Source organism: Tympanuchus pallidicinctus, unplaced genomic scaffold, assembly GCF_026119805.1.
Source record: "Tympanuchus pallidicinctus isolate F22 unplaced genomic scaffold, pur_lepc_1.0 scaffold32, whole genome shotgun sequence".
Taxonomy (NCBI): Eukaryota; Metazoa; Chordata; class Aves; order Galliformes; family Phasianidae; genus Tympanuchus; species Tympanuchus pallidicinctus.
The window spans coordinates 2,976,957-2,995,034 of NW_026294750.1; the positions used below are offsets into that span (position 1 = coordinate 2,976,957).

General features: G+C 46.4%; 1 protein-coding gene across 7 annotated transcripts in view; it reads right to left on the reverse strand.

Annotated features, from left to right (window-relative positions):
• SRGAP2 (SLIT-ROBO Rho GTPase activating protein 2) overlaps window positions 1-18,078 on the reverse strand; it is an 84,434-nt gene that overhangs the window by 14,972 nt on the left and 51,384 nt on the right. For all 7 annotated transcript variants that reach the window (XM_052698076.1, XM_052698077.1, XM_052698078.1 and 4 more), the window contains 10 exons: window positions 17,717-17,818; window positions 16,712-16,909; window positions 13,657-13,741; window positions 11,071-11,098; window positions 9,663-9,693; window positions 8,781-8,841; window positions 6,747-6,824; window positions 4,708-4,842; window positions 3,538-3,643; window positions 2,456-2,680 (listed from right to left, as the gene is read on the reverse strand). In XM_052698076.1, coding sequence (XP_052554036.1) covers window positions 2,456-2,680; window positions 3,538-3,643; window positions 4,708-4,842; window positions 6,747-6,824; window positions 8,781-8,841; window positions 9,663-9,693; window positions 11,071-11,098; window positions 13,657-13,741; window positions 16,712-16,909; window positions 17,717-17,818 — 1,049 coding nt within the window. The remainder of the gene's footprint in view (window positions 1-2,455; window positions 2,681-3,537; window positions 3,644-4,707; window positions 4,843-6,746; window positions 6,825-8,780; window positions 8,842-9,662; window positions 9,694-11,070; window positions 11,099-13,656; window positions 13,742-16,711; window positions 16,910-17,716; window positions 17,819-18,078) is intronic.

Consider the following 18,078-nt stretch of genomic DNA (forward strand, 5'->3'; position numbering starts at 1 on the left):
ATTTGCACATGCTGAAGTCAGCTTATAAACCCAACCAAAGCAAGCTCTGATTTGCTTAAGCAAACTGAAGAGCTTCTGTATGCTGTCAGAGCAGTCTAACTTCAGACCCTGCAGCCCAGGGCTCTGGAGATCTTTAGGAGTCAGACAGCAATGGCACATTGGGTCTAGCTCCTCTCTGCTATGCCAGAACGATTCCCCCAGCTATCATCTCCACTGCTCTAATTAGCTCATTATGTGACTGATGAGATAGCTGCCACTTCCTGAGGGAAATTATTTCTAAATTCACAGTGATATTTCCAGGTCTGAGTTTGCCATCTCCCTCCTTCCCTTTCATCACAGGCTGCCCAGTCCATCTCACCAGTTAGACGGATTGCCTGCAATCTTTATTTACAGAGCACCAAACCCACCAGGAGTACTCATTTATGTTTATAGAAAGACAGATTCTGGCAGGACCTGCAGGAACACCTACCTCTCCTACTCCTTTAAAAGAGAATGGGGAAAAAAAAAAAGAAGGGGTAAAAGGTTTGAATAATTCCAGCATCCCGTTTGTGCATAATCCACATCTGAGCCAGTGCCTCAGAACCAACCTTTCCCATCCTTTGCAAAGCCCTCACGCTACTTCATAAAGTTTACAGAAGGATTTAAGGCCAAACGGACGTCCCAAGGGGAACCCAGAACTGAGGGTTAAGGTTTCGTGCAGACTGTGAAGTAATGTCGCATACAGCCAACGCTGCACAGCTAAGTATTGCAGAGAAGCCCACGTGCCTCCAGCAGCACTCAGTGCCAAAGCACCCGCCTGCACTGCAGGGACAGCCTGCAAGCCCAGGGGGTGGGAGGAGAACCTGGGGCTGCTGGTCATCACGGTGCAGCTGGGTGTGCTGCCAGAGCACCTCTGTGCTGTCCTCTTCCCTGCAATGCCAGCATGTAGGCTGAATATGCTGCTAACACTGAGCTGTTCTGCGCTGTCAGACGGACAGAAAGACAGCAGCAAAGCTCTGGGCTTGAAGCAAGGCGGTATTTCAAAGATGCCTGCATCACAGGCCCTGAATTTCCACCACCAACTCCAAACCCTGCCCTCCTCTGCCCCAGGCAAGCTGCTTCTGACCTCCACAGCACATCCACCCACAGGGCAACACAGCCTGCAAGCTCCAAGGCAAAATACTGAGAGCAGCCAAGTGGCACAGTGCAATTACAAACATCACAGGCTTCAATCCCAATGAATGAGCTGAGCTGCATGGCTTCCCTCTGCTTCAGGCATGCTTTGCAGCAAGGAGCCCTATGGGCAGCAACCAGCAGCTATGTGAACAGCAGGGCTGTGGGAAGGCTGCAGTGGGAACCAGATGCTTCTTCCTCACATCATAAGTAGCCTTCCCTGGTCATTTTTACCCCTCTGTGCTCAGCAGGGTCTCACATCAGGGCGGTTAGGAAGGGCAAAGTGCCTTCAGGAAAGCAGTGCTACTCTGCAGGACACACTGCACCCCACATCCTATGTGAATTGCTGCACACACTGCACTGTGCTGAGCATTTCACATTGTTAATCCCTCCACCTCACAGGACAAAGGCTTTTGTCGGTGTATTTCTTGCAGGTTTTAAGAATTCTTAAGTCTTTTTCCCCCTATACAATCCAATTATACGTAACATTAATTAGAAATGTCAGAATGAAGAAATCATATTTCCAAAAGAGACACCAGCAGGAATTCTGCTATAGCAGTTAGTGAGAAATAACTGCTTCTCACTGCACATACACAGAATGAGCTGATAGTTATAATTACTCTGGAACAAGACAGGAAAACAAGGGCAGCTCTGTCACCAGAGTGACTTCATTTAAAAATATATATTTATTTTAGAATATGAAAATAATCATTTGCATTCTTGGGACAGTGGAGGAGGGAACTCGGGGGGGTGGGGGGAGAAGCAGGACACGACTGAACATTCCTCATTTTCAGTGGGAGAGATCAGCCCAGCCAGTAGGAAAGAAAACACCTCCTCTCCTTCCCCCACCCCCCCACCTTCCCCTGCAGATGACAGGAGCCGCGCTGGCTGAATTGCTTCCAGATGTTGCTTTCAGACTGAACACGAGGCCGGGCCTCTCGAGCTTTAAGCTGGATGGAAATGGTGATTTTGCATTCCTCTCTCTTCCCTCCCCCCACCATCAGTGCTGCCCTGAAAACTCCACCGTGCCACAGCTTTTTGGGTTCGGCTGCAAGCGATCCTTCCTCTGAACTAAAGCCGCTCTACACAACCAGAGAAGGCAAAACCAGGATTGGAGAGACTGTCTAAGTTAATGACTGTCTAGAGGTAGCAGAGGCATCTTCTCTTGCATTATACTGAATCTGAGAAGCTGGGCTAGATGCCTGAATCCTATTTAAGACAATGCAAAATGCACGACTGGAGCATTCTGACCAGCAAACAAACGTGCACCCATTCATTTTCCCCTCAGTGGAACCCATCATACCAGTAATCCTCAGTGCTTCCACCTCTGCTATACATTGGACCCTCCAGCTCCCTCGGTCCTGGGAAGATGTTCTCATGTTGGATGATGATGGTTTTGATCAGTTCATTGACATGGGCTTGGCAAGAGACTTGATCGTGACCTTCAGGCACCGACATCAGCGTTGGCCCAAAGCAGATGGCTAAATTGTAGGGATCCATCATATTCTCTTCACTGAACTGCGATAAACTGCAAAAGACAGATGTGGAGAGGAGGGTTAACAGCAGAAAATGTTATCATCACCACCATCATCTGCTGGAGAACACAGATGAGTGAGGAAGGTTGGCTTTGGGCTTCCTGCTGCTGGAGCTGTTCTCCTAGAAATTGAATATTCTGGGGTTTTGTGAAAAAAAGAAAGACAGACTGACAGCATAACAAAGAGATGAAATAGAAACCTCAACGAGATTTTAACAGCCTTATTGATCTGATCCCAGCCCTGCTCAAATCCCCGTTTATAGCTTAACCACCTTATGCAGATTTAAAACACATCCCGATGCAATCTCTCCTTTTCTTTGTTCCTGCTGTTAAGATGAGCGTGATGAAGAACAGCAGCATCACTCAACACTACCAACCTCAGCAGGGGAGTATTTAAATGTGCTAATTCCCAGGTAGGAAATCTTCCTTTTGTGCTACCCCAGGTGTTGAGACCTCAGTGCTGGAGGAAGCTGCGGTTGGACTTGCTGATTTTCAGGTCTTTTCCAACCTGAGCAATTCTATGATTCTGTTGGGCTGCCCAACAAACCCATCACATGTGACGGACAGCTTTAAAACAGTAATGTCAGTCATACTATTTAGTACACAGTGCTCCTTGCTGGCGTGGGATGCAATTTCTGATCCCTCCTTATCACTTTTCGCTTCGTTTGCCAGCAACGTCATTCACTTCCACTGCTGGAGTTCCTTTGAGATGGCATTAACATCTGGAGGAACGTCAGCAAGGCTCAAAAGCTCAGGAAAGACAGATGCAGGAGTCATCTAGTGATATCTGCGATTTAAATCGTTGCTCAGATTGCAGCAGGATCAAGGCTGGCTCTGCAGCAGGTACTCACTGGTTGAGGAATGCAAAGAGGTATCTCATTACGATCAGAGTGGTCTTAGGGAGGTTCAGAAGCACCTTTCGGATGTGGAGCGCTCTCTCTTGCAAATTATCCATTGCTGAAAGGAAGAAGGAGCATCACTGAGTTATCACTGCACCCCCAACTCGCCACTGAGTCCCAGTGCAGTCAGTACATGGGATGGTTCCCAGGTAAAACATTAAAACATGCAGCCAGCACAGCACAAGGGTCAGCCTGTTTCCTGGATTCACCAGCTGCCTGCCAAAGGCTGCAGGTCCTGTGTGTGATGCCTCTGCAACCCAGAACATGGAAAGCTCACTGCAGGCTCCTTCCTAGCGTGGGAGCACTGGATGTCATCTCCTTCAATAGCTCTGGCATAATAGCTCATTCAAGTTAGCTTAGAAAGGTGGGTGTTCAAAAAAAGAAATTGTACAACACTCAAAGGAGAATTAACATAGTTAAAGGGTGAGGCAAAAAGCTCTGTGTGCAGCAGCCTACTGAGAAACAAGTGGGCAGCATAAATCATCCCAGAAAGGGGAGCTTATTTGGAAGCAGATTTTTTCTTCTTATGTAATGTGAATTCAACTCTGTAAATGCATTTATCAGGAGAAGACAATCACGAGTCATTTTAGAAGCAGTTATCTCTTGCTTTGCTTCAAAGGCCACCACTGCAAAGGCCATTTCACCACCAGGACAATGGAATCATTCTTTCCTTCTAAGCAACACAGCAATAGTGAGGCTGTGTAACAACTCCAGTATCAACACACAGACCCCCTGCCCATCACAACCACCTTTAGAAACAACCAAAAATGTTAACAGCTGGACTGCCACTGCTCTTGTGATTCAAATTCAATAGATGGCCCCTTGTGGCAACCAAGCCAAAGGCAGATGGCTACTGCCTTGCTGAACAGTGCGTGCAGGAGTGTCAGCACACAGGCAGCAGATCTATTAGCACCAGGAGGAAACCCTGCTGGAAACACCTTCTGTTTCTGAAGCAGCATTTCTCACACTTTCTGATAAGAGGTCCTGAAGATCAGTCGTTTTTTTTTCAGAAGTAGAGGATTTTGCTCTATTCTTGTTTGAAGAATCCTGGCACAAACCCTTATCTCAGACAAATCCACGATACAGCCTTTACAATCTGTTCATTTCTATATCTGTACTTACTGACACAGGCGATCAGATCATGAAAAATGTCCTTGGGGAAGAGAGGGTGCTCCAGCCCTCGGAAATAGAGCTTCAGAACTCCTGCTATTGAATCCATGTCATGGTCGTTCTGGTCCCCAGCTAAAGGATCTTCACCTTGGTATCAAAGAAACAAGCAAGAAAGATCAGAAGAGTGGAGAAAACAATCGGGATGGAAGGATGCAACTCAGCTGGAGGAAAAAATTCATGCAGCACGGAGTTCATCCCACCTCCTGCAGCTGCACCAGCAGCAATGAGGCAGAGCTCCCTGAAGGCAGCAGTCAAGAACGGAAGCCTCTGACACAAACCTCAGGCTTCTGGTATGGTGAGAGCTTGACTGAGCCACTACTGAGGGCAACATTCAGCAGCAAACTCACAGCTGAAGCCCACCTGCATTCGGTGCACACGCGGGAGGGCAATGAGCATCACAAGCAGGCTCAGCAGAGCACACACCTTGTGCTGAGCTGCAGGGGTGTTTCTGGGACAAGCAATTTGTCACTGCAGATACGCCACTGTTTGTGTGACAGAAGAGGAGATGCCCACTTAAGGAGTTGCTCCCTATGGAAAACTCCCCCATTGCATATAATTAGATGTAATGACGGGGCAAACCTCAGATTGAAGCTATATATATCCATTATGTGACTGGAATTACCAAAGCTTGCCTATAATCTTAATAATACACCAGATAATAAATGGGCACTAAGAACCAGAGCATTATCCTTGATATTAACTGCCACCAAGGGTTCTGGAGGAAGTAATAAACTGCAGGGACATTACGGTTAACTTTGTCAGTCCTGTATATCAGAGAAACAAGTGAGAGGAAGCAAGAAATCATTTATTTCTGCACATTAGTGCTGGAACAACTGGCTGCTTTCTCAAGATGACAGCTATTCCTTTTATTTAAAAGGGGCCTAACTGATACCAGGCCTCTACTCACACTGTGACACACGTTTCTGCCTTCTCTGCCCTTGAGAACTTCTGTTTTCAAACTGATGGAGATAAAGGTGGGTGACATAAGATGCCACGCTGTCCATTAAAATCCTCTCTTCCCAAAAGCCTGCTGCTGCTCTCTCCCAATAGCAAGCTCAGTAACATACCAACTATATTATTTCAGAGTTCTTTGAGTTGGAAGGGACCCTTAAGGGCCATTTGGTCCCACTCCCCTGCAACCAACAGGGACACCCACAGCCCATCAGGTGCTCACAACCCCCACCAGCCCGACCTCAGCTGTTTCCATCACCTGTCTGGGCAATCCATTCCAGCCCCTCGCCATCCTTACTGTACAAAACTTCTTTATATCCAATCCAAATCTTTCCTCCTTCAGTTTGAAACCATTTCCCCCATGAGTGATGTACACAGAGATTTAACAGAAGCCCTGCTGTCTCCAGTGACCCGACCAGGACTGTCTGAGTGCAAAGCTCTTCTGAACCTGCTCAGTTTGGGGAGAGCAGCCCAGCAAGAAGCTGATGAGTCAGGAGCTTCCCAGTCATTCTATGCCTTTGTATGGAAAGGTTCTTCACATAGACAAAAAAAAAAAAGGAAATCTATTAAAAGCTACACCATGTTAACTGCATCTTGAAACTTACTCTTGTTTGCTGATATTTAAAATAAATGTAGCCAGGTTGCATTCTAAGAACATGGAATACACAAGACCTCGTCCTGCAACAAACCAACTGCTCACAGAGCTTGCAGGGGGTGGGCAGGAAAATAATTTACACCCAATAATGAATTCCTCTCTATTCTACAGCGCTGCAAATAATCAATAAGCTGTTGGACATGAGCGAGGATTGAGTTCAGAATATTTATTATACACTCGACAAGAGAGAAAGCATGGTGCCAAACAACATGGAGAATTCAAGGTTAATGAGCACCAGGGAGGTGTTTGGGCTGCAGGCACTCAGGAAACAAGAAGTACAGGAACAGAATGGAAGTTGCATTCAAAAAAACCCTACTTCAGAACATTCTGACGCATCGACACCTTTGGCAATCGTTTCTGAGACACCGGAAAAGATCCTCCTTACCTCTCTCAAATGCATTTTTTATGTCATTCACTTCCACTTGTGATCCAGACACCCTGAATATTCCCTCATGCTGCAAACCTGAAAGGCAACAAGAGATGCTGATCAACAAGCTGGCATCCTGCTCAGCTGCAGCGTATGTGATACAGGAAATGTAAGAAACATGCACCAAAACAAGGATGCTGTGAGAAAAGCAGTCTTCCTACGTACTGTGCACATGTGTGGATGTGTACAGAAACAGAACACAGCAGCACTGAGGAAAAAACATTAACCCTTCCCAAGGAACTGACGCAATACCTTGGTTATAGCAGCCATGCGTGCCATCCTGTACCCTGGAGGATCCCATGGGATTTGACAACCCAGAGAAAATCCCAACCTAATAATTTAACAGCCAAAAGTACAACACTGCCAACAGCACGAGGAAGCAGCTTGCTGCTCAATGCTGCTATGGCCCAGGGCAAAGCAGCCCATGGGAATGGAAGCATTCCACTCCCCAGCACCACCCAAACCCAGGGCTCCAGGATGGTCTTTAAGCCATTCCTGCTGAACGCCACCATTAGCAAAGCCATGAAAAGCAACCGTCTGCTAGCTGAGATGTTCCAGCATCCCACCACCACCAGGACTGCATGGTTGCATGGTGGAAGCTGAGCACCAACCGTCGCAAACCAACTCATGAACAAAGCCTTCTTCACGTCTGCAAAATCAACTCGTATTCACTTGAGGCTTTTAATTGCATGCTATCCAAAACAGGGAGTGCTGCAAGGCCTTTGCTTCATTTATAATGACAACCATAAACTCATAAGCTCTCCTGAATGCATCTTTGCATTGCTATTCCTCTCAATTTCTGGTGCTGTTCTTATCACAGTGCATTGGAAGCTCTGTAGTGCTGCAGTAGCAGCTGTGAAACAGCTTCACAACAGCAAAAAGAGACAACTCTGAGCGTGGAGAAGCAAGGAGGGGAATGACATTCATCCCATTCCCATAGAGGAAAGCAGTTGTAAATGTCAGCCAGGCCACCTCCAACCACATGAACTCCTACAGCAGCTGTATGGCTCCTTCCCACTCAAGTGGATTTGCTGTCTATAAGCATATTCCTCCTCACTGCAGGCTGTACCTTCAGGCCACCATCTCACACTGTGCAGAAATCAGTTGACTTTGTTGGGAAATGTGCCTGTTGATGACCCAACCAGGAATGCACCTCCTGATGTCTCCCATTTGATCATGCTCTGATTCGCATCGCTGTGTGGATTCAATGATTTCTCCACCAAATGTCCAATTATGGCCTTAGTAAAGGATTACAGCCCTTGGCTCTCCCAGGTGATGATGAGAATGGAACTCCCAATTATAGTTTCTAATGTGAGATGGTAATTAGACAAGGAAAACGAAACGGGACCTGCTATTTGGCTCTGTCTTGGTTAATGAAGATAAATGCAACCTCTTTCTACGTATGTTAATTAACAGCTGCTTCGCATGCTACCAACAGATGATATTGATTAAAAATGAAAACAAAGTAAAACAAACCTATAAAATCTTCTACAGCATTCAAAGCTGTGAAGTTAACCTCAGAAACAGGCACAAATCGTCTCACTGCAGCAATGAGCAAGCAATTAATTCACTACTTGACCTCTTACATTCAGTGCTGGGAGTATTCCTCCTCCTCTACAAGAAGCACAGTTATGAGTGGTGAAAGCCACATTTCATATCCCAAAACAAGGTGAAGGGAGGTGAGGTGTGAATGGTACTTCAGGATGGGAACCTTATTTCATAAAGGAACGTTGCTGGAAGCACAGCTTACTGCTTTCTACCTTTACAGCATCAGTTATGTGCAGCAGCCTGGAGGAATTAGGAGCACTCACAACATCAAGCACATAGCAAAAAGCCAGCACTCGTTCTGTATCTCGCAGTCTCCAGTCTCCATCCGTGTAAGTATCATGTCCCAAGCTACTCTGAGCATTTCAGAAGGCTTCTATGTCTATAAAGTTATACATAAAGTTATATATAGAGAGAGAACAGGAAACTTTTTGCCCATGAACTCACCATGCCTGCTAATGAACCGTATGCAGCTCTCCACGACCAGGGGAATGGCTTGAGAGGAATCCTGCACAACAGGGAGAAAAGAACAGCAGTCAGAATGCAGAGGGATGGCAAAAAAACAAAACAAAACAAGAAAAACAAAGGCAGGACTAGAAATTCTCATTTGGTCCCAGTACAACGACTGGTGATGAAGGCAAACTTCCAAGCCTCCAAAAGCCCAGAGCATAACGTGCTCCAAGACTGCAAGACTACCCAGATCTTCTTGATAGCACTGCTATGGACATGAGCTTTGTTTTATGCAGATCTCCATATTCCTCATATCCAAATGTGCTGCAGAAAGTGGGGTGGGGTGCATTGGGGGGAAACAACGGAGAGCAAATCTGTCCTTTCATCTGCCATGTTCTGCTCCAGTGCAGTTCCAGATCTGTTTAGGTTCTAAAAAGTAATAAATTACTCACTACAGCCAGCAAACCAATGCACTGCTGTTGTAAATCTTCATTACTAGGAGGCAACAAGCAAGTAGGTACTGCTCTAATAGCATTCCAGAGAGAAAACAAAGGGAAAGGGGACAAAGAAATAGAGCAGCATGAAACCCATAAAGCATGACCGTGCAGACAGCTCAAGGCTGTTTGGCTTCTTTGGCTCCAGGTCCCTCAGAAACACTGGCAGAATAAAACCCTTTTTGAAGTTTTTGTCAGAGAAAACGAATGGAGGCTGCAGATCTGTGTTTATTGATTTCAGTTAGGGAACCAGCAGGCAGCAGTTCCATTGAAAGCAGGACGAAATGGGATCATGGAAGAAAAGGATGGAGAGGCTTCAGTTTCCCATCTATCCCCATCTGCACACACACACACACACCCCATTACTTAAGCAAACACTGATTACCTGCTTTCTGACAGTGGAGCTGCGTCTGCCGCTGATGAGATCAGAACAGCCCATCGATGCCAGAGGAAAAACAGAGGAGAAAAAGTCAAGATAATTCTGTACGATCGGAGCTCTTGCTTGGTATTCCAAACCACGCTGATTTGGCAGGGAAGGAGCCAGACACACAAATCATAACGACTTCGTCTCGTTCAGCGTGTGGAACTTCGTATGATTTTAAGTGACTTTAAATCACCACAAACCTGACACAGACACAAGGGAGCCCAACAAAAGATCACCCTTGACGCTTTAATTCCAACCGTATGGAAATCTGCTCTGTTCACTCCTCACTCGAGGTGAAGTTTGCTATAAATTGGAGCAGGTGGGAGCAGCTGCCAGAGAGCAGCGCTGCGGAGCCTTGTGCCTGCATGGGGAGCCTTCAAACAGACACACAAATGAGTGCCCCCCAACACCAGCCAGGCTCAGCCAACTCAATTCAAATCGTGACGGCTTCATTTAGTGATGCTGGAAGACATTAATTGCAGGGAAACAAGGAAGGAGCCTTCCTTTGCCAAGATATCGCCCTAAGATTTATTACTGGGGTTTAAGATTCCTATAGTCCCTGGTAAGGAACGAAGTATGGGAGATAGTGGGAGAAAGGCCCTAATGCCTCTCATTCAAGCAGATGGCTGCTGAATTATAAATAAGGTGATTAGAACTGCAATTTGGGGAGAAAAAAAAAAACATACACACACAAAAAGACCAGATTGTTAATTTAGGGGAAATTCCTTTTAGGAAAAAAAACAAATCAAAGACACTGAATGAGCCCACAAAAATGAAAAACAAAAAAAAAAAGCAAGCAGATTCCATGGGCTGTCACTGACAATAAGGCCTATTTTAAACTATTAGCAGTAATGATTCTTTGATATTTAAAATTGTTTCATGATGAATAATATTTTATTATTACAGACGTCAGGCACTAATTAGGACCTGTCAGCTCTGCTTTGCTGTGAGGAATCTGAAAAGTAGTAATGGCTGTGGATCAGCAGTAATCACCTTCCCTTTGTTACAAGGCAGGATGATGCACAGCCCCCACGCACAGCCCAGCTCCCCAAACCCATCCATCTGCAGACAGACATTTGTTATGCTTTATAAAAACCCCATCAAGGGAAGGTTAGTTATTGCTCGGTGATTGGTCCTAATTACAAGTGAGGAGGTGATTCTCTGGGGCTTGCTGCAACCCAGTTCCATTGCAGAGCAGAGCATGGGACAAAACCAGGAGCACCACCACTCTGTACTGATGTGCTGCAATGGTATTTAAGGCTGGGATTGTGGTTACACACCAGTGAAATGAATTTATTTATTTTTTTCCTAACGTATCCTGGGCTGGCAATGGATTTGCAGCAAAAGTGAGCCTTTGTGCCACACCTACCTGGCAAGAGAGCAGTCCGTCCTTTGACCTGTGGTGGAGACAAACAAAAAAAGCCATCATTAGGGGAGAGGAATGGGAAAATACCTTCTGCTGCTCTGCAGGGTTTGGGAGGAAGACAAGGAGAGTCGGAAGGTTGGAGGTGAGCATCCCTGCAGCACTGCCAAGGAGGTCAGCAGAGCACGGCCCCCCCAGCAAAGCACAGAACAGCTCGGGCTGCCCCAGCACTCTTGCTTTAGAAAGCATTGTTTTTGGAAATTGCTTCCCTGTGCACTCTTAATTGGTGACTTCAGCTGCCAAAAAACTGGGCTTGTCAACCTCTCCCGCCCTCCCCTTTCCCAGGGGAATTGCTAGGGAGAGAGATTATACTTTATAAAGCCACTTAGCAAGATTGGAAACATTTGCAGAATTGTTAGCCCATGGACTGAGCTCGCTTGCATGAGGCTATTTTGGGAGGCAGACGTTTAATGATATTTTCCACAAACATCTATGAAAACGTTCCATTGACTTGCACTGAGTGTGTGAGGAAGCAGCCAAGCTAACAACTGCTGCCTGTGCAGCATCGTTCTCAAATAGCACAGAGAGAGACGGTGAAGCAGTGTGGGCTGTGGGAATCATGCTGGCCAGGCCAGCATCAGCAAAACCACACTGATCTGAGCTGGAAATCCACCTTCCTGCAATGCCTTCCTGCTCCTGAAGAGGAGGAGGAACGAAGGAGGGACACGGCTAATTGCTGATGGCTGACAATGAGTTGAACGCATCTTGATAGCTGCTTTCCCTTCCCCACCTAAAGCCCAAACAGTGCATAATTTACACAAAAATGTTACTCTGAAGCAGAATTTCCAGCCATCTGTCCCATTTCCATCACAGAATATTCATATATATAAATTCCTCTGCTACAGCAACATCAAGGGGCTCCTGCAGAGCATACAGCAGGCAGGGACATCACTGCTTGTACACAGGAAGACTTGCTGCTATTTCTATTACTGGAACTTGTCATCTTTAGATTAAGGTACCTTGCAAGAGGACCATTAAATGTTGCCTGAGAATGGGGCAAAGAACAAAAGCCAAAACAAACCCAGGGGTTTCTGGGGACACAAGGCATGCAGCTGTATGCTTGTTTTTCAGCAAAGCTTCTAAACGTGTTCCTGGGATTCATTGAAAGGGATTTTATTTGCCCACGTGTCATTTAAGTGCCATTTTATGAATAAGCCTTGACACGGTTACAGCTCATACCACTAACCTGCTAACTCCAACACACAATGTGCCTGGCTTTCTCAGCTCCTCTGATCTCACAGGTGACAGAAGAGATGTTTTTTGGGAGCTGCTGGAGCTCAGCCCAGCACACACTGTGCCCTTCACAGAGCAGCTAAGCTCTGCTATTGCAAAGCAACCACACGAGAACAGAACCAGCCTTTAAACCTACACAGCAATGCAGAAATTACATTTCATTTCCTCTTTCCCCCCCAGCACAGCCTGGGCTCCCTGTGAGGGACAGGCAGGATAAGAGAAAACAGAGCTGGGTGCACAGAGCTGAGATCCAGGAATGCCAGCACACACAGGGGCACTGTGGTGTCACTGCAAGATATTCAGATGCAGAAATAATACCCCAAGGACACAGAGCCCTGAATCCATCCTTCTTTACAGACTGAGAGATGAGAACCTCTACCAAGCACAAGGTTCATTTCGTGCCTTACCTTCCAGTATGGGTCTGATAAACAGGAAGCTCTTAATTACTGCAACAGTGGGGGTTTTTTTGTGTTGGTTTTTTTTTTTTTTTTTTGCAGTGTAATTTTTAAACCAAAAGCAAAAGTGCTTAAAGGACCACATGCTGTTTAAGTTTCCATTCAGAAGACTTGCACAGCACAAACGGCGGGGAGTCCCATTAAGTCACAACCACGAGCCCTTCCCTGGCCTAGAAACCCAGAGCCAGCCTGTGACCTGACACCCAGACCTTCAAACCTTCTCCTCTGCAAATATGAGGCAGTCAGGTTTCTATGGAAACTTGGATGAGTAGTTCAGGAATGTTTGGTCAACACGATTTGCCCGTAACACGAAGGAAAAGAAACCTTGCTTTGTTCTGACACCAACAACAAATGCCTAGCGTCATGCAGATGGGCAACATATTTTCCACGTTGCAAAATTCATTCATTTTTCTCCCAACAAAAGCCACGCTCACTTACACGACTTCAGTCTGCATCACCCCCAGAGGTTGGAAGCAGCCGAGCTGCCATGCGAGCAAACCTCCCGACCCACCTAACGAGGCAGTGCTTTGGAACTCATCACTGATGTGGAAGTCACGAGGTTTACTCAGTATGGATTATTCAGTGAGAAGCAGAACGTGCACAGATGGGGAGGGGTCAGGATGAGCAAGCGGGCGCACGCTTCGTTTTACCAAACGAGCGATGCACGCTAATGACTCATTAAGCTCTTTCTGTTCCCCATTATTCAAGCAGCCATGTAGGTCAGCTGGCTTCTCCATCAGGAGGATTGGAAAAAGGAAATTCGTGAAATGTGAAAAGGTCCACTTTGCTGGGTCATTGTAGACAGCTGGGCAACGCAGGCAGAGACATGCAGGTCCCCACTCACTTTCTCCCAGGGTCTTCTGAAGGAGGTCGTGCTTGGCCTGAAGCTTCGTTATCAGGTTCCTGCCCTCCAGATACTCCTTCATTTTCTGGAAGAGTGGAAGAAAACAGTGTGACCAGTGGACAGCTGATTCCTACGACTGCATCTGCAGGTCATGAATTCCGAATGCAGTGACAAAGAACTGAATTGCACTGCAGTGCAAAGAATGCATCAACCTCCCCCCCCAGGTGGGTGCAAACCCACTGCTCTGCCCATGCATATCTGTGTGCCATTCCTATTGTCTCACTGTGGAATCAGTGGAACGTTTGGCATCGTTCAGACATCTGAGGAGCTGTCAAACATCTCCTCCTCAGACGGGGAAATGGAAATGCATCACCGCCAGCTGAATGAGCAATCTGTTTCTCCCAGCTAAAAGGCTGCTACTGTGCTTATTCTCCCATTTAACCTCTCTCACCCCACTTCACTCGTCAAACACTGCGTCTGCCTCCACTCTGGGTGATACGCAGCATTGGGTGGGGGGAAACACAGCAAAACAAATAGAGATGCTATGGAAGTTGGGATTTGTTCCCTCGGAGAAACATTATGCAGTCACACAGTCACTTTTCCTACTTGCTCCTGATCTTTCACAGCTCTGCAAATGCAGTTTTTACAGCTCTTTCATCTCTTTGCAGCTCAGAACAGCTCTGTTGTGCCGCAGCACATGAAATAGCATTGTACAGTAGCCAGCCATATTATAATCAGCACATGTTTACACTCAGTATACAGCTCAGGACACTGCAAACACCATGGACCATCCTTTAGAAACACGAGATATTTTTTAAACAAGAGCTAGAAACACAAACACAAGGAAAAGATTCTCATTGTAACACGAACACAAGGAAAAGATTCTCATTGTAACACAAGGTTCTGCTCCCATCTTCAGCTTTCCCAACATGATTCACTTTCTTCCAGTTCTGGTCTGGTATTGCTCAACCACACCATCAATCCTTAAGGGGAAAAATGGTATTTGTACAGTGGGAGCAACCTGGATGCAAGCCCCAAGGGTACAAATCAAGAAGCAATGTAAACACAAAGCTTGAACTGCTAAACTCCACAGTCTGTGTCCCTTTAGTTGATAAAACCAAACAGAAACATCATGAGATCCATCCCTTTTGGGCAGTGCCAGCATCTCCCATTGCAATGCTTCAGCTTTCTGGTTGCTCCAGCAGCAAGCATGGGTCGCTATGGCAGAAAGCACCAGATGATGAAGGATTCCTCTGCAGCCCCCCTTTGCCAACACTGAGTGTGTTTTCTTAACCAGTTACATTTTTGTACCAGATTTTGACCCCCCTTTAAACGTGTAAGTGGGGATGTGAGGATAAATGTGACTCTGGAAGGCGCCGAGCTGCTGCCTCACAGCCAATCTGAGGAGAGGAGAGGCAGCACAAGAAGGCTCAGCTCAAAATAGCTCCAACAGACGCTGAGCACATCGCCTGCCTACAGCAGAGCTGCAGGGATTGGGTTACGAGAGAGAAGGGAGGGTTCCAACCAACAAGGAGCACATATGCCATGTATTCCTCACGCTTCCTCATGCCTGTCGCTCTGCGCCCTGTCAGCAGAGCTCTCAGGAAACAAAAAAAATATCAGTGATTTCAAATGAAGGCTTTTTTTTTTTGTGTGTGTGAAGGAATTAAGGATGCACGAGCGTTCAATTCATGGCTTAGCTAAAAAAATTGAAAAGACTGAAGCATGGATGAACTCCTCAGGATTTCAGTTCTGTCAGCACAGTGGAGTCGGACACAACGCAGGAGAAACATCCTCAAACGAAGTGATTTCCACATCGTAAGAACTGAAGAGGTGAAAATCTGCTGTCAGACAGGGAAGGTGAACCTTCACACCCAGCATCTCCTCAAATGCAAGCAGCCTGACACCTTCCCCACACCCTCACTCACACCAGTACTTTTCCAGCACAAGGCAGTGGGTGGGTGGGAGCACAAAGCACAGCCCAGCCCTTATCTCTCCACCCCGTGGGAATAAGTCTCAGTGCTTTTCAGGCTGCAGAGAAGCACAGTTTTTTCTTCCTGTCCCACATCCTTAACTGCCTACAATCTGGAAAGCAAAGCAGTTCTCTTCCCCTTTGCCCTCCAGGAGCAGCTCTGAACAAGGCAGTGATTCAGGGCACGGGGATCAGGTGCTGCAGGTGGGCCAGCAGGACACTGCTGCAAGAGCAATGAGCAGTGGAGGTTTGTGTAACACTTACCCATGTCCTAAGTATGCACTCACCCTTGGTAAACGTCCACTGATTTGCTGCTGCTGCTCCTCCACTGCTTCATAAGCTTAGCACAGACACCCACCCTGTGCTGTCCTCTTCTGTTCTGAATACAAACCTTCCTTCTGCCACGGCCATCGCAGCATAAGTGCAACAACTTGCCTTCTGTAGAAAGCTGCAACTCGGTGCTACCACTTGATTCCCATCACTGCATCAACCTGTGAGCCCTGCCTGACTACCAATGCAACAACTGGGGCTTCCAGCATGGCTTACACTCTTGGAAGCCAACGTTTTTCTTTCACTTCATATTCTCCAGCACCGCATGCACACCGCGCTGCTCACGCATTTGATTTTCCCCTACACAAAGGGCGCCTTGCTGCACAGCCCTGCCCTCTCACCAATGCCCATCACACCCCGAAGCAGCTGCTCCTCACACCTCCAAGGCCTGAAACCCATCCCAAGCATATTTCTGCCAGCCCAATGGCAGATCAGCCTGGTGCCTGATGTGGCAGCTTTGGAGCAGCACGCTGCTGCAGCTTTGCCCTGTTGATAGCTGTTTTCCCCACAGACAGAGGAGAAATCAAATTTTACACGATTTATCCACACTAAACTTGCATCAACAGACAAACACATCCCAGTATACTTGTAAAGAACTCAAAGCAGCTCTTTTTACAACCTAAAATGCTCACTCTGCTTGTCCAAAATCAATTACAGAAGCACTTTTGCAAGATGATAGCATTATTTTGCTCACTCCTGCAAGCATAATTCTAAAAACATTATACATGCTCACACTGAAAATTAACTCCTTACTGTGAAATAGAACTGCTCTGTCTCCTGCTGGTTGGCTCGTCTCTTGGCAATGCTTGGTTTGCTCATGAAGGTTTCTGATACAGTGGATTTAACAGACTCCATAGAGTTGCTGTACTGAAAGCAGTCAGAGACATCAAAGTCCTCTATCGTGACTATGTCCTGGATTGTCTGCAGTGTAGCTTCCATGGTCTTCTTCACCTGGCCAGCAAGGATAAGAGAAAATGCTTGAGAAAATGGAACTATGTTGCAAGTGGGGAAACAAAGAAAGAATTCATGTTACTGCAGAGCATTTTACTGATAAACAAGAATTACTTGTGAGTTGTACATGTGAGCCGTAAGTGAGGTACAAGTTCTGCTCATTAACAGAACACCATCCCTACAAAGGAAGGCTTGGTGCATGCTGAACATGCAGTCAGACAAGGGCTGCAACCTTACAGGCTGAGGTGAGGAAGGGAAGCAGGGAAATTTAACCTCAAAGCAAGGAGTGCTGGAAGAAAGAAATAAACATCTTACTTCTGTAATTACATCTATTGGGTGTAACAGAAATGTGAGATTACAAAAAGGCTTTGGTGCACTGCAAATCTTTGCTAAGGGCCACAATCAGCCTGTTAAACAAAAAGGGGTTGCCCATTTTGCCCAAGAACTCTCCTCATCCTAGATGACCAATTAAACCAAAATTAGCTCTTACCTTCCGTTATTCACTGACTTCACTTTGAAGCATCACATTTCGCTGTTCCTCCTACCTGGCCAAACACGCTTTTTGCAACAAAACCACTTCTATTAAGTTAAGGACGGGGGAAAAAAAGGGTGAGTGCATATTTTAATGGCTCTCCTCCGTGCACTCAGCCTTTATGCAAAGTCAACTTAACATACTGCTGCCTTACTCTTCAATTTCACTACAAATCTTCATAGAAGAGGAGCACGACAACTCTGTTCCTCCTTAATTAGCTGCCACTGCCCTCTGGAAACTGCAGAAGCGTTGCTGATTTGGGTCAATTAACTCACCTCTTCGTTTTCTATCTTCAGTGTAGATAACCTGGACTGCAGCTGCTGGCACCTCTGCACTAACTCACTCTGCACCGGCTGCTGGGCACACAGCTGGGACTCCTGGAAGGAAAGCAGCACTGATTGCAGGAAAGCCACCATCAACAATAGTTTAATTACTTCATTATTATTAACACCCCCCCCCTCCAAAATGCCTCATAAAAAACCTTTATCAGCTGCCAACTTCAATCAGAGAAGAGCTTTCTACCAAATTCCAGTCCACTTCTCCATTGTCCCAAAGTTAATGAGAAAGAGAGAGGGAGAGGACACAAAGATCCATAATTAACTAGAAAAAATTAGCTGGTTTAAGTGATGTGAAATAG